At 39.2% G+C, this 16,926-nt stretch overlaps 1 protein-coding gene across 1 annotated transcript in view; it reads right to left on the bottom strand.

The window, feature by feature from the left end:
* Positions 1 to 805: 805 nt before the first annotated feature.
* The window catches only part of ldlrap1b (low density lipoprotein receptor adaptor protein 1b), a 38,665-nt gene continuing 22,544 nt past the window's right edge, over positions 806 to 16,926 (bottom strand). Inside the window, exons 5-9 of the mRNA XM_053502086.1 lie at positions 16,024 to 16,096; positions 12,698 to 12,775; positions 10,119 to 10,234; positions 7,806 to 7,840; positions 806 to 1,942 (exon numbers count right to left, since the gene is read on the bottom strand). Of these exons, the coding sequence (XP_053358061.1) occupies positions 1,798 to 1,942; positions 7,806 to 7,840; positions 10,119 to 10,234; positions 12,698 to 12,775; positions 16,024 to 16,096 (447 nt within the window). The 3' untranslated portion in view covers positions 806 to 1,797. The remainder of the gene's footprint in view (positions 1,943 to 7,805; positions 7,841 to 10,118; positions 10,235 to 12,697; positions 12,776 to 16,023; positions 16,097 to 16,926) is intronic.

Raw genomic sequence — 16,926 nt, 5'->3', positions numbered from 1 at the left:
AGTGGGCCACATCTGTCTTGGTTTAGTAGGGGTAAAAAGCAGGAGTTTAATGTTTGAAGTTGGGCAACTATACATGTTCTGTGCCCCATTTGGACCAGATGTGATAATGATCTCTGGGTCTGAGTTCTGGCCTACATTTACATAAGATATACACCTGTGCCAGTTTGGGTTATTGTGCAAAAATAAGTTGGGCGTCTATCCGTTGTTAAAGGTTTGTTAAAGATTTTGGGAAAAGTCTGAGCTAGATCAAGGCCAATGTAGTTTTACTTCTGTGTCTAATCTGTGCTAAGTATAATAAAATAAAAAGGTGAACTAGTGCAGGGCAGATCTGTGCTGTAATCGGCCCATCGTGACAAAATAAGCTGGGCCAAATCTTGTTACGAAGTGGTCTGATGAGATCAGATTGGGCCTATTCCAGAGCAAGGTGTGCGTCAGGGTAAGAAGGGAACCGCATGAAGCAATGCACCCATCGTGTAGTGAATGACCAGATTATCGCATCTTCCTGATTGCATGGCCATGTTCAAGATCTCAATTGTAAAAGAGTGGTTCTGGGAACATGAAGAATCATTTTCACACATGAAACGACCACCACATTGTGTGCTGTAATCAATGAAGGAAATCTTTGCATGTGCAACGTCTTTGATACACTCATGTTTAGACTAATATAATTTGTATGCATTTTCAAAATTAAATATAAAACCATCATTTTAACAGGTGTGGGTTTTCGTTTTACTGCTTGATCTACTAGAATATAAAACATTTTGGTCATTTTGCATAATTATTGAATTATATTCCACACACTTACTGGAAGGTTATGGTCTTTAATACAAAACAGAATTATGGGATGCAGTCAAAAATCCAAGCACTGAAATGAGAAAAGCTAAATCTAAACAATGTAAAGTTTAACACTGAGAGGTGAACTGGAGTTTGGAGAAAAAAAAAAGGTCTGAAACCCTCCAGGGCTGATGCATGTAACACCAGGCAAGTGACAGATCACCAGGTGGTAGGATCGTTATGCACGTTCCTTATGTAATAATCCGCTAATGAACATGACCTCACTTTAGGGCTAAACACACATGAATTAGCCACAAATCAAAAAATTAATTATGAATGTTATTTCCCTGAAATTAAACTGTGTGCTTTGAAAACATTCTAGGCAGGGAGTACAAAAATACATTTCCAATAGAAAATATAAGAAAATCAGTATAAACTCTCGCCTCTTATTTTTGGTTTTCCAAGATGCTAAAGCTCGGATAAAACACCCCGTCATGCCAGGTTCATACATCTCTTTAAAATATTTCATCACCAGTTAACCAAACTTGGGATCGCTCACACAACGATACGTTAAAGTGTTAAACAACAACCCAAGTTGTTAAACTCTCTAAACGAGAGAACATCGTTACAGTGTTATACTGCATAGCCGAATTCTGACCTGAAGCACTCGAGACATCATACGCATCATATCACACACAGCTCTCTCATTTATACAGTTATCATACATGTGTCTCATACATACTGTATACCTCATATACACACACGCAACAAAGGGAAATCAAAAAATACAAAACTGACCATAACAGGGAGCATCATAATACACAAGCAGATTAAAGCAAATACCTCTCACGTAAAAAACAAACAAACACGTTTATTGCTTTGGTCTGTGCAGTTCTTGTATTCTGATGATGACGACGCAGCATCGGTTCACTTTCCACTCGGTCCTGTCCATCAGTCAGTGACAAGATCGTCCCCTTTCCTTGTCCTTTTTCACCTTTCCATCCGTCATCGTCTCTTGTGCTTTCAGAAGCCGAATGCATCCTCGGTGTCGGGAGCCTCGCCGTCGGCTTTGTCCCAATTGGAGGGTGACAGGCACTCGTCAGTGTTGTAATCCTGAGGGTTTAGCCCAGTGTCCAGGACCTGGGGGTTAGCGCGACACTCAGCGAGTCTGCAGGTGAGGAAAGCAACAAGGAACAATCAAAAAACATGCAAATGAAAAAAATAAATAAAAAAAAAGCAGGAAGATTTTCTGGATCTTCTCCATGCAGAAGGAATACTTGAGTTCTTTTAGGTTCATAACCCGTAGCATTATTTGAAGGATGTTGCTCCATTATTTCCTCCATGCTTAGTCAGGTAAAATCTTTTATAACACATGTACTAACATCTATTTTATTGTACCCAAGTGTCAGGTGCACAATCAGAGGTTATGGATTCCAGCCCTGGATCTCTGAAATCGTTAAGGAAAGCTATAGGGGTGCCAAAACATATTTTACAGTTCAATTACTATTTAAGCCTTAAAATAATATTTGTAGATAAAACAAGAAAAAGCACTTTGCTGGAACTGTTAAAGTTGTCTCACCCGGAAGACCAGATGCATTTGTTTGTGACACTCACGTTATTAGATGATTTTACACAAATTCCGTGACAGTTTTGTCATTGCCTGATGTCAATCAAATCATGAAATCCGATCGGACTTCCCGGAGAAGACGTTCCATCATACTGACCAATCAAATTGGAGTAAATTTAATCAAACTTTTTGCCACAATGCAAGCTGGAGGCATTGTGGGTCGTTTAAGGAAACTGTTCGAGGAACCACAGCATTATAACATACATGACTGAAGATGACAAACTGCACTGATTCGTAAAAACATACTGGACTGGCTGTCTATTTGTAGTAAGTCAGACTGGATACGTGTTGTTTAAGCATTCTCAATCATCTCAGGGTCTTCCTAGTAAACTGTGAGCTTCACAGTGATTTACTCACATGTGTAAGAGCGTGACGTGTAAATTCAGGGTGAAGACTCCAGGTTGAAACAGAGCAGGTGATAAGAAGCTTCTTTAACTCCTTCCAACTGATACAGTGATAACGCATCTTGAAAATCACGTGTTATTTCAATTTGACTTACTACTATTAGACAACAGGATGAATGAATGAATAAATGAATGAATATTACAAATGCAAATAAACACTACATGCTAAGATCTCTACGCATGAGCTACGATGAAGACTAGGCGCAATGGGTGTGGCTGTATATGGAGCAAAATGGACAGCGGAGGACACTACATGCCTGGGACAGACACTATACACTCAATGATGCACTTCTTTACCTGAACACGACTCAAAACTATCCAAACTGCGGCTGGAGAGAAACAGATCATCACACAAAATAAAGCAGTGAGCGCGAAAAAAAGTTTACAGAAGACTACAGACCAAAATATATATATATAATTAATCAGCTACAGTCTGGGACTGTCATGTTTTTTCCTGTAGGTGGCGCCAGTCAGCTTTTCTTCAGACTCCTGTGTGGTTGTTACAGGCTGGACTACATGCTGGCACTCATTTCAAAGCTTCTCTACAGGTCAATCAGTGCTGAGTAAAAAGGTGAAGCTGTGTGGGTTCACTCACACCCACACTAATTAAGGGGGAAAAACCACACAAATTAACGTCTCCACAAAATTAAATATATCTACACACCAATTAAGTGTGACGTTCTAAATAAAAAAGGAATCAGTGGCTGTAATATGAGAGAAATAAAACACATCGGTGTGTGCAGTTATAGGAAAATAAGCCACTCAGAGTAATAACAGTAACTCTACATCATGTCAAGCATCATTACCCAACCCTGACACCGATCGCTTTCCTGGAATAGGACACCGCCCAGAGTTTAGACACACAGAATAAAACACAGCTTGGATTTTAAGACACGCTGACTGTACCTGAACCACATCACTGGCAACCCGAGTGTTTCATTCACATACTGTATATTCAAGATAGATCATTACATCAGAAAGAAACAAGCATTCTTTCCCCTTAAATGTCCCCTCGAATTTGTCTCATTTGTATACGATTGGACAATTCTTTACACCCGAGTCCATGTTATTCGCAGCGCCATCTAAAAATAACCCTTTTTGGCAATACGTGCTGTGCATTAGATAACCACATGCTCGTTCAACCCCATACTAGCGTTTCCCAGTTTCCAAATAGTCATCACGGTTTCTAAAATGCATTTGCAACAGAGCAAAACGCATTACATATTGACCCTCAGACCTGCTGCTCGAATGTCCGAGAGTGAACCTGCAGGCTCAAGACGAAGGTCTAAAGGTGATCTTGTCCTCATATGAACCTGCTACAGCTGCTCTCGTCCTCTTTGTGCATAAAGAACGACAGACGCAAACCTTGATCGTTTAACTTGGTTTAGTTTGACCAAACTGCTTAAACTGGAGCATATTTAAAAAACTTTTGTGTTTGATTTTGGATTAAGTAAGCACTGTCGCCTTGCACCTCCAGGGTCCGGGTTCGATTCCCACCTCGAGGGCTGTGTGTGTGTGTGTGTGTGGAGTTGAATGCATGTTCTCTCCATGATTGGTGGGTTTCCTTAAAAAGTCCAAAGACATGCAGATTAGATCCCAATGTGAACATGTATGTGATGTGGGCCCTGCAATGTATTTTCACCCTGTCCAGAGTGTACCCTCCCTGCCATGTGCCCTGAGCTTCCTGGTATAGGTTCCAGGCCCCCACAACCCTGTACACAGGATAAAAACGCGATATAGAAGATAAACGAATGAACGAACGAACAATAGGGGCAAAAACTTTTGCACGTGATTGTACGTTATGAATATAAATGAGCCTCCTTCATATGTTCAATCAATGCACACTGTTTAGAGATTGTTAATACTGATTCCATGCACAAAATACAGTATGTCTGTCTTGTCTTTAAAAACAAGGCCGGCTAAAGGAAAATATAAAGACAAAAAACAGACACTAGAGCAAACACTAGTTTAACAAGCTGGATGGAGAATATAATTAATTATAATTAATATTTACCATTAATAATTAATATTAAAAGAGCTATAATTTGTTAATCAGTTGAATAGCCTGGCATGGCATCAATGCTAAACCCAGAGACGGCAGCTGAAAACCTCATGAAAGCTCATTACGAAGCAGAAGAGGATAGTGAAAGTACTTATACAATAACAATTCTCTGGAGCTGAATTTGATGTGCTTTGTGCTATAATCTGACTTTGAAACAGATCAAGTGCGGCTGAAAGCGCTCAGTACTGACACTGTCTTCGCCAATGCTAACACTAAAGGAACTGTAGAGTTTGACTAATCTTGCGTAATGCACTTTTATGAGCTCATAAACAATCCTATTACAATTAAATATATAACCTCCTAACGGTTTAAGTGTAGATATGAAAACATCCGCTGTTGGACACACATACGCGCGCGTGGATAAACTAGCTGAAACTTCCCAGCAGCAACTGAAATGCCTGGATATAACTTTAGCTTTAACTGGAATGGACCTGAGCTTCTCATCATACTGATTTAATTATCTTTGGGTGTGACTAATGGAATTTGTAGGATTTGTCCAGGCTGAGCACTCAATAAACACAATAACATACTGTAGTGTTTAGAGCTTTAGGGCTCTGAGCTGTGAGCTTTGGTGAAAAGAGATATAGCCTCCAGCTTCCGAATAAAATGAAGTGAGGAAATCTTTATGCTCACACTAGATTTACAGTAGGAGCTGGTCTCGAATCATTCAAATTGTTCACACCTTTCATTTTATATTTCTGATGAAGACCAGCGCATGACTTAATTAGCTTGGGTGTTGTTTAGTCTAGTTTTGGATAGGCACAAACTTCTAGTCTTCTGATTATGAGGGCACTGGATAACTCGTCACGTTCAGCACAGTTCCTACATGAAACCACAGAAAACAAGCGCTGAGATGGGTGTGGTGTCGTTGCAAAAGAACCAACACCACAACCCTGCAATCTATTTTTAGAGCATCGTGTGAAGGACAGAAATGAATCTCTCGAAACATCTCTCGACTCTGCACAGCTAGGTTCAATTTATAGAGCAGAATATGCAGTGTTACTGTGCACAACGTGGTCAAAGAACCAGCTCCCTTTCATGTAACTTAGGAACAAAGTTGTGCAATTGGGGAAGGTTGGATAGGATTTGGTTAAGAAAAGAAAAAAAGAAAAAAAAACTCATGCTCTTCGCTGTGGTAGGAATCAGGAGAACGTTAAAGGTATGCATGAAACTAAACACAATGTGCAAAGTGTTAACGAAATGCTAAACCTCTGTCTCGAAGATACCCTCCGAGTGACGTCAACCAAAATGGCCGGTCACACCATCAGAAGTAAAAGCTTAGAGAATGACACAAATATTGATTTTCACAAAGTCTGCTGCTTCTAGATCTTTTTGTTAGATGTTACTTTGGTTTACTATATAAGCCTTTTATACAGTAAGTGTCAAAGGCGTTTATTGACAATTACTGTACATTAAGTTTATGCACAGAACCAATATTTCTTTTTCAAGACCTTTGAAGTTCACCCTGGAATGCTGTCAATCAACTTGTATGATGGTGCAGCCCAGTCTTGCATAATCAATGATTGTCAGAATTTGTGGGTTTTTGAGGATTCAACACACATTCTCAATGGGATTAAGCTCTGGGGAGTTTCCTAGTCAAAAGTTTGATGTTTTGTTCCCTGAGCCACTTAGTTCTCACTTTTCCCTCATGACAATGAGCTCCAACATGCTGGAAAAGGCCGTGTTCATAACCAAACTGTTCTTGGATGGTTTCGCCAGGATGTTTTTGTACCATTCTTTAATAATGGCCTCAGGATGCTTTAATATTTGTGTCATTCTCAAAATATTTGCCCACGGCTCTATATACAGTACACACAGGTTTACTTTGAAAACAAATATATTCGTTTAATAGAACACCCTCTATACAGTTGCAGTTTTGAAAAGTTGAATATATACATGGATTATTATAGTTAGCTGGCTAGCAGACGGCTACGGAATACAAACAAAAAGCCGGCGAGGTTTTATAGCCCCACGTTGCAGCTCAAATGCACTGAGGTTAAAAATGGCACCAGTCGGAGCTCCAACTTTCCAGCTCGGAGCGAGGTCGAACAGACACGTACTTATAAAGCAACTGTTAGTCTGTTTTGCCAAGTCTGAATCAGAATGAAACCTGAGAGTTTCGGTTTGTTTACCGTTCGGCGCTTGGTTTAAATCCAAGAGCAAAAAAATAATAATAATTGGACTGTTGGGTGTTGGGGGAAAAAGTAAACAAAACTTATTCCAAGTAAAAATAATAAAGATGTATCAGTCAATAAATTATTGGACAAATATGTAAATCACGTCCTGGTTTAACTTTTTAAAGGTTTTTGTTCACTGTTCCAGATATCGTGGAAGTCATGGAAATACTGCATCTCTACATGAACCTGAAAAATGTTTTTTTTTTAAACGAAGAAAATAATGTACATATTAGGGCTGCAACAAAAAACGATTTCTAAAAGTGTTGGCAACGAATTTCATAATCGATTTGTTGTGTCGCGCGACGCGATTTAAAAAAAAAAAAAATTGTTGAGCGCGGAGCGTAGTGAACACACTCGGTCTTGCGCACTCATTCTAGCAGAGTTTATACATGTCTATGTTTTTTGTAAGTCCATTATTATTTATTTTATTATTATTATAACAGCTTAAGAAGCAACATGTTTGTGCACTTCCTAAAGATTTTAGTTCTGATTTTAAATAAAGGGTTGGAAATTAATGCTTTTCTTGGGCTTCTGCCTTTTCCCGATTAATCGATTAAACGATTAATCGGCAGATTAATCGATTGGCAGACTAATCAGCAGATTAATCGATTATTTAAAATAATCGTTAGCCCTAGTTCATATATAGGATCATGACATATTGGACTTTGGACCATGAGGACCTTTTTTTGTTGTTGCACTTTTTAATATTAAAAGTCAAGAAAAAAATGTAATGTTCTACACAAAAATAAAACCTCACTAACCTTGAGAAGGCTTCATCCAGACCGTCATCAAGCTCCTGAATGAGAAATAAATAAATAAATAAATAAATAAATAATAAAATCAGAGAATCATACAGCATGAGATTTCATGTTGCCGTCGCAACACTACGGGTTGATCTTCAACGTCTTTAATGCTTTAACCTGATCCCTTTTCTCCAGATCTCACTCCTGACTGGGGTAATACTCCGAGCTCCTCATTTAATCATGATCACTTATTTCTGCCTGCTGGGACGAATCCCATTTAATCTGCAAAAAGTGTCCTGTCTAGACAGTCAAACAGCAAACTTGTATAGCAGAGAGAGGTGAGACCATCATGAGGACTGGCACAATTATTAGATGTATATGAGCTCATCAGGAGTATTTTAAGGGCATCATGATTAATCCATGACCAGGGGTTTCCTATAACTATATGCAAAGAGTAAACAGGTGTATTTGCTGTACAGTCATATCTTAACCATTAAAAGTGAATGTTACGTGAAATAAGCTACTTATTAAGACAATATATGATATAGTGGTAAAAGAAGAGTGAATGATTTATTTGTATAGGTTTTGCTATGGCACGTTGCTATCCATGAGGCCACTGTGCTTTTGAATTCTCTATTCCGATTGGTCAAAAGATGTCCTACAAGCTCAGAGGCTACAATTTAAACTACAACACGTTCAAGTCAAACCGGGACGTGTGATGAAAATTTTCAGGAAGGACTTTAAGCACAATCGAGTTTCGTGATGAAATATTTGTGAACGGTGCAAACGTTTTAAAGAACGCCTGATTCTTGAAAATCGATGAATTATTTGTTAACAACTTGCCGATGAGACACATCCATCGTTTTCTCATGTTTGGGCCACTAAAGGTGTTCCTGGGAGGCCAGCGTTTAGGACGTGAAGCAGGCAGTCTGATCATGGCTCCGGCATACTAAAAAAAAAACCCAACAACCTCTACCTTGATGGTATCCAAGCACTATTGAACCGCTGGGAGGATTGGCATTAGTGTAGCAGATGATTATACAGTAGAGAGAAATCTGTGATCTGTTATTCCGCATGATGGAAAAAGTCCCAGTTTGACTTGAACACCCTCATACATGTTTGCTTAGAAACTTTACCGTGTCCAGAGACAAATTTTCTCGTCGTGGATATGGTTTTCTCTAAGGAGCTGTATATAATTGTTAGCATCGGCTAATTGCTGTAAGATTGGAACGTGTTGTGATTGAAAAGTAATGGATTTGCCACGGCAGCCAGTCGTTCCAGCTTAGACAGCACATGAAGATGGAGTGTTTCATGGGTGAAATTTCATATGACAATCTTGTACAGCATGTATTTCATGATTGCTTTTCCAAAAGGTGAATATCAAGTTTGTTGGAATGGTTATGCTTGAATGTTTAATATGATACACACACACACACACACACAGGAACCTGGTGAGTCTCTAATCCGCTCTTGCATTAACTCAAAAGAAACACTTTAGTTTTTTTTTAACTAAACGTACAAAGACTAAACAAGCGGTCTTATTTATGTGCCTTTTCCACATCTTCTCCTTTTGAGGCATGAACAGGCAAGCTGGATGCGCCTGACACATGATGCCTATCCGACACGCGCGCATTAATGAAGACTCAGGCACGCGGAACATGACTCGACTGGACTCTGTTGCTGTAACAGTGAACTTCTCATAACACGAATGATTTATGTAGCTATGGTGAATTCCATGCGGCTTATTGAGGACGCGCGAGGCGTGCTGAAGTGCTGCGGATCGTTAATTAACCTGACAGGATGGACAGAAGTGCTGGTGATGCGGCCGGCAGAATCTGATTCACACGGTCGAGTCACTCTCGGACTTGAACACGTGGCAAGAAGCAGAGAATGATTACAACACTCGAGGTTGGCCTTTACGCGCTAAACGGTGTCGGTCGTGATGAATTGATCCCACCTGGTGTGTCGGCACTCCCACACCGCATATTAAACACAAACGGCTCCCACTGATTAGCCCTTAAAACAACAACAAAGCACTCAGCATAACCCCTCGCTTTTGTGTTGTTACACGTTAAACAATAGTAAATCAGTTCCCCAGTGTGTGTGTGTGTGTGTGTCTATGATTCACACAGTGAATTGTTTGTCTCTAGCAAGCACAGAATAGTTCACCTTTATCCCAGTTTAAAGGAGGAATTACAATAGTTTGGATTCTGTACAAATCACAGCACTGTGATCCTTCACCCAGCTCTTGGTGCTTTCTACTACACTATGCTTCTTTGTCTTTTGTGTGTGTGTGTGTGTGTGTGTGTGTGTGTGTGTGTTCGTACGTACCCAAAGAGTGTTGTTGTTCTCTGTGCTGATGCTCTGTGCTCTATGCGTTTCATCACCAGGTCCTGAATGTATAACTGCACTCTCTTCTAAGTTTAACAGATTCCCCGTAGCTACTTCTGCACACACAGAAACACACAGAAACACTTTAACAAAGAACATCATCATTTATTATAGAGGCCTTCAGTTAGATGTTTTATCACCAGAATCATCACCACCAACACCGTTGTCACCACTATCACTCAGGATCATTATCATCACCACCATGACTGTCATCAATACCACCATAACCAAACAATCCACAAGTCAACAGTCAAGAATTTAGACATATTTACAGTATCATATCTCCACAATTGTTGGCACCCCTGGTTAAGATATATGTATGTGTTTGTGTGTGAAATGTAACATAATATATAACATAGCATTATACATTTATATTTATATATATATATATATATATATATATATATATATATATATATATATATATATAAACTTTTTATAAGAATTAAGAAAACACTTTTGTTGAGCAGTATATATATATATATATATATATATATATATATATATATATAAAAATTATTATATATGATAATATATTCATATTATATATATTAATGAATATATTATTATATATAATAATTTATGTATACATGTACACATATATATATATATATATATATATATATATATATATATATATATATGAATATACATTACGGGGAAAAAAATATATATATTTTTTTTCCATAATATATATTATTAATATATTATAATATAATATATTAATACTTTTCCTGACGTGGCTGAAGTATTTACTTAAAAACTTACTGATCCATGTATATATAACTTTTCTAAACTGCAACTGTATAGAGGGGGTTCTATTAAACTAATATATTTGTATTCAAAGTAATTATTCATACCCCTGGGAAATACTTTTATTTAACCAGCAAGTTTTGTTTTGTTTTTTTTTAACCGGAAATGACACTTGAAAGCTTCTCTCAAAAGATAATGAGCCGATGTACAAGAGGCATCATTGTGGAAAACAAATATTTCTCAGCTTTTATTTACATTTGAACAAAAAGTGGCATGTTTAAAATTATTCATACCCTTCGCAAACTGTCACAGTCTATAGGAACATCCAAAGTTCTATACCGTTCCAAATAGTCCAAGCTGTTCTAAAGCATCCTAATTAACCCTGATTGATTGGGAACAGCTGTTTTTAATCAACTCAACAGGTGACAAACAGAAGCTCTCTGCTGTTGGTTAGTGGACAGTCATGGCTAAGACAAAGGAGCTCACTGAGGACCTGCGGCTGCACATTGTGGCTGTTTACAAGTCAGGAAAGGGCTATAAGACCAGAGCCAAATGTTTTGAAGTTCCAGTGGCTCAGAGGACGTGGTCGGAAGCCAAAAGGGAGACCTGTGCTGGTCAGGAGGATCGTGAGAGAGGGGAAAAAAATGGTGGCAAGGATCACCACCCAGGCCATCCTGATGAATCTGGGCTCTGCTGGTGGCATCATCTCAAGGCAGACAGTCCAACACTGCTGGCTTCAGTGGACACAGACCAAGGAGGAGACCACTTCTCCAGATCAGGCACATATACGCAACTCATCCACCAAGTTTGTCATCCAGTTTGCTTAACGACCTTTTGCTTTTTAGCTGCTAATGATTGTATTAGCCAGCAGGCATTTAGTGAATTAGTGAGCGGCTGAGTAAACTTCTAACAGACTGATTACATGTCAGAATTAACCCTCGATCGCACGAGAGCGTTTAATATAACGTCCAGAAGTCAGAGCAGGAAAAAACAACACTACGGGCCTGTCGAACTAAATGATTACATTTCCCCGTGTAAGTGGTTTATTTTTCACTCAGTGCGTCGCCGTGCGATTTTTAAACCCGTCTGCCTTTCTGCCCCGGATTCACCGTCTCCTCTTTCACAAGCAGACCAATTATCTATGGTACACTGTGATACTCAATATGTGTGTGTGTGTGTGTGTGTAAGGGGTGGCATGTCCATGAACTTTCAGATGGGCATTTTTGTCATCGCATTCTCTCTTTCTCTCTCTCTTACACACACACACACACACACACACACACACACACACACACACACACACACACACACACACACACACACACACACACACACACACACACAGGGGAAGCTGGTACATTGCATTAAAAAGCAACATCTAGGTTGACACACTCACCCACTCACAATTGTGACAAAAACCTCTAAAGAAGTATTTATATAGAGTTTAACCATGACGCATATTTCGTTACACAATCTCAGCAATGTGGGTGCGTGTGATATTAGTGTGTGTGTGTGTGTGTGTGTGTGCTGGCAGGCTTGTCATGCTGAATCCTCTTGCTATTCGAAATGACATCTGTTATCTGATTGGAGGGACCTTTCCTGAAATTATAACATCGTCAGTGTTCCAGCACACAGCGTGAACATGCAACCATTTGTTTCGAGGCATGACGTACTGGACACGGCCTGAACAAGAACGCATGGGCGAACAGACAGACAGAGAGATAGAGAGAGCACAAGTAGAGGAAAGAAACAGAACCATCGCTCACCTCCTTCCTCCACATGTTCAGAATTCTGTTCAGAGTTGCTCGGTCCGACCGCCTCCACCTTCACCCGCTTCTCTTTTTCTAGCAAAGTAAAAGAGCGCTGTTAGCATTTCCCAAAGAAACAATCAATCGAAAAGCTTCAATGTGTTTAACATTAACCGGATTATTCCAACTGTAAATCAATAATCGCGTTGATTCTAATACATAATGTATAATCGCTGTGTAAAATGTGTTGGTCTGCAGAAAATAAAAGTCCAAATTGAGTGAACACACTACAGCAACTGACAACTAAAGCTTTTTTTTTGTTGTTGTTTTTTTACTACAATAATGATTCTCGGTAACTACATGCTAAAAAAAAAAAAAAACAGACTGTTGCTATAGCGACCAAGCCATTTCCGTAAGTGCTGTGGAAAATTTAGCTTTCACTAAAGCGCACAGTACATTATGTGGTGGATTTTTTGCCTGTGTAAAATCCTGCCTGAACTGAAATATCTATACAATTACAATAATAATAATAATAATAATTATTATTATTATTATATTTAATATATTTAATGGCAATAACAGGACCTAAGAATGTGTGGAAGTATCACAAACACACCCCTGCCAGATTACCAGTCTGTATTTATTAGTGATGTTCATTTCTCCAGAAGACGCCTTATAAAACAGATAGGGGCGCCAATAATTTCGAAAAATACATATACACTACACAATATTTCCACACATGCTCAAGTCATAGACTGTCTTATTGAAAAGAAGCAAAAACAAATATAAAGGGACTTAACGTCATTTGGGTAACTGGTTTCAAATGTATTGGCACCCCTTAATAAAAGCCCAAGTTGTGTAGAAGGGGTGCCAGGATTTTATATATATATATATATATATATATATATATATATATATATATATATGTATATATATAATAAAAAAATATATATTTTCTATCATGATTTAGCAAGGGATGGGGCAATTACTTTTTCACAAATGAGTTACAATGGAAGCTCGGCATACGAACGGCCCACCATGAGTTTTATAATAATAAAAAAAAATAGGTTTCAAAAATATTGCCGCCCCCTGCTACATGACCTGGGCTTTTTTTTAGGGGTGCCATTATTTTTGATGCCATCTATCCAAATGACGTTTAGTAATTTTATTACACTTTAATACACTGCTTATTAGCACCCCTAAAATAAATAACCAGTGACCAAAATTACTAAACGTCATTTGGGTAGATGGTGTCAAAAATATTGGCACCCCTAAATAAAAGCCCAGGTTGCGTAGCAGGGTGTGCCAATATTTTTGAACCCAGTTACCAACATTACTAAACGTAATAACAGCAATTTCGAAGAACACATATACACACACTACACACTATTTTCACAAGTGGTACAGTCAGCCCAGAAGTCATAGACTGTTTAAAAATAAATAAATAAACAAAGCAACTAAACGTCATTCGGGTGACTGTTTTTAAAAATATTGGCACCCCCCAATAAACCCCAAATTGTAGAGGAGGGATGGCAAGATTTCTTTTTTTTTTTTTAACCAGTTACCAAAATGACTAACCGTCGTTTGGGTAACTGGTTTCAAAAATACTGGCACCTACACATAGTTAATATGCAAGAATGTAAGCCTCTTCAACGCCAACAGGAACGCTCCTGGACAGAAAAACGATTCTGACCTGGGACAACGCTTCAAAAAGAGGCAGGGAGTTTCAATTCTTACACCAGGTGCGCTTATATCTCGCTCGTAATCTCGGCTAACTGGTGTACTCCTGGAGTCGTGCCAGTCAGATAGCTCGAATTGAATGATGTACATGTAAACACACTTAAACTGCCAGACTAAGTGAAGACATCTGTTAACAAGGTCATCTGATTAGCGTTTAACCGAAGGATCGAAATTTGGTTTCATCATTTGGTCATTTTCATCGTGTGGTGTCTGGACGCAGCGATCGCCGCTCGCATCTGCGGTTTCTCTCATCTTTATTTTCGAACGTGGAATCTTAAGCAAACACGCCAAGGCGTGCAGTCGAAGAGGAAGTGTGTATGCGTGTTTGTGTAGAAGTAGAAGTGATCCAAGACCCACGATCTCTTCTCTAACTACCCCTCCCCACCGAGGCTCTAGGTGCTTTTAAAAAGTTTTACTTGCAACACTCGCGACGTTCCAAAATAGCATGAATCGGAATATTTAACAGGTTAGAACCTCGGCACGGAGCTCGAAGCAGCTCGGTTATGATCTATTAATTATTAAACAGAAGTCGATCTGATCTTAAAACCGAATTAATGGCTTAGATTTAAAACCGGCAAAAGAGTGTGTTCTGCTAAAGGATAAGTAAACACTTTCCAGCTCCCAAACTGAGTGAGAGATCAATGTGAGGAGAGCCGCTAGCGAGGCTTGACATTTTCTTTTTGCACACATGCACACACACACACACACACACACACACACACACACACACACACACACACACACACACACACTCTCAAACTTTGTGCACCTTCCCTGTCTATCTCCTGCCATCTCGTCAAAATATTATTGTCTCTGTTTTGCCTTTACACACACACACACACACACACACACACACACACACACACACACACACACACACACACAGACACGTTCACCTTTACACACACACAATCTGAATCTCGTAGTTATAACAGAAAGCATAGCCTGTGTGTCTGTGTGGAGGAACCACAAGCTGTAATTTAATTAAACACTGTAATTTAAACGTGTCTTTTGTCCGTTAGATCTTGTGTAGTATTGTAAAATCTGAGAAGAGGACCATCTCTCCATTTACAAGGGCTGAAATCTACAGAAATTGAAAAGCAATGAATAGAGTTAAGCAGGATGGGTGTGTGTCGTTCACACACACTCATCGAGAGAATGCACACGTCATGTTTTCATACTGTACAAGCAAAGCTCTTCTGACTTGGGAGAATCCTGGGGAGTATGTGAAACGTACACACACACACACACACACACACACACACACACACACACACACACACACACACACACACGCAGATGTTCTCATGTACAGACTGCACTTGGAGCACATTGTTTTTCTGAAAATACTGAAAATACAGGAAATGTGGGTGGGGTCATAAGCACTAAACATTAACGTTCACACACACACACGAACGCACACACACACGCACATGCCAGACCACACACTGGAGGAGCTGGTGACAGGAAATGATTTCTGCAATATTTGTATCTGAGAGCATTTACTTTAAGGTGAAGCAACAATAAGGTACAAGTCAGGAAGGACACAAGCTGTCCATCACACTGTATATCTCACACAGAAGGGAACTGAGAGGAAATCCTACCTTCCTTGGCGTTCTGCCAGAACTCAAAAGCCACTTTAAAGGCCTGGGCTACTGTTAATGTCACCGCTTGTGCCTGAGAGAGAGAGAGAGAGACAGTGAGGGAGAGAGAGAGTGAGAGACAGAGAGACAGTGAGACTGTTAAGACACTTTCATATGTTGACGTTATATCAAAGCAGAATTGTGACCCTGTTAAACGTCCTATATGCAAACAACATGGATTTGAATCAACTATTTCCGTCCATTTGTCTCCGACTAATCATCCGTCTCTATCTGTCTGTTCTTCGTGCACGTACAGTACCGTTAAAAAGAACAAGAATCTAACTTTCCAAAATTATATCATAGTTCTATCATGATTTAGCAAGGGATGGGGCAATTACTTTTTCACATGAGTTACAATGGAAGCTCGGCATACGAACGGCCCACCGTAAGTGTTTTCGCGTACGAGAGACTGTACCGAGCCAAACGGCGGCAAAATTGCGCGTAGGTCCGTGAGTCGTTTAAAACTTGTTTGCGTCAGTGGAAAGCAAAGCGAAGAGAGTTTATACAGTTGTTTTAGTTTTTTTGCATTATGTGCAAGATTTAATGAGGACATACTTTCGCACCGCGGGTCTCAAGAATGTTAGCAAGGACGGTAGCAAGAAGAAAAGGGAGCCACTTTTATTTGGGTTTCTAAAGCCGCTAGGGTCGAGAGAAATCATAAATGAACATTAAGTGAGGTTTAATGTCTATTTATTTCCTATTTGACTTTATTTACATGTCTTTTCTAAAGGTTTTGATATACAACATATGGTTATACTGTTAAAAATTGGTAATACTGGTAATATTTTTGGGTGGCTGGAACGGATTATCTGCATTTCCATTATTTCTTATGGGAAAATGTGTTTTGCAATATGAACTGATGCC

Source organism: Clarias gariepinus, chromosome 8, assembly GCF_024256425.1.
Source record: "Clarias gariepinus isolate MV-2021 ecotype Netherlands chromosome 8, CGAR_prim_01v2, whole genome shotgun sequence".
NCBI classification, from domain to species: Eukaryota; Metazoa; Chordata; class Actinopteri; order Siluriformes; family Clariidae; genus Clarias; species Clarias gariepinus.
The sequence above is the reverse complement of the archived record's forward strand: the minus strand, read 5'-3'. Positions and strand labels throughout refer to the sequence as shown.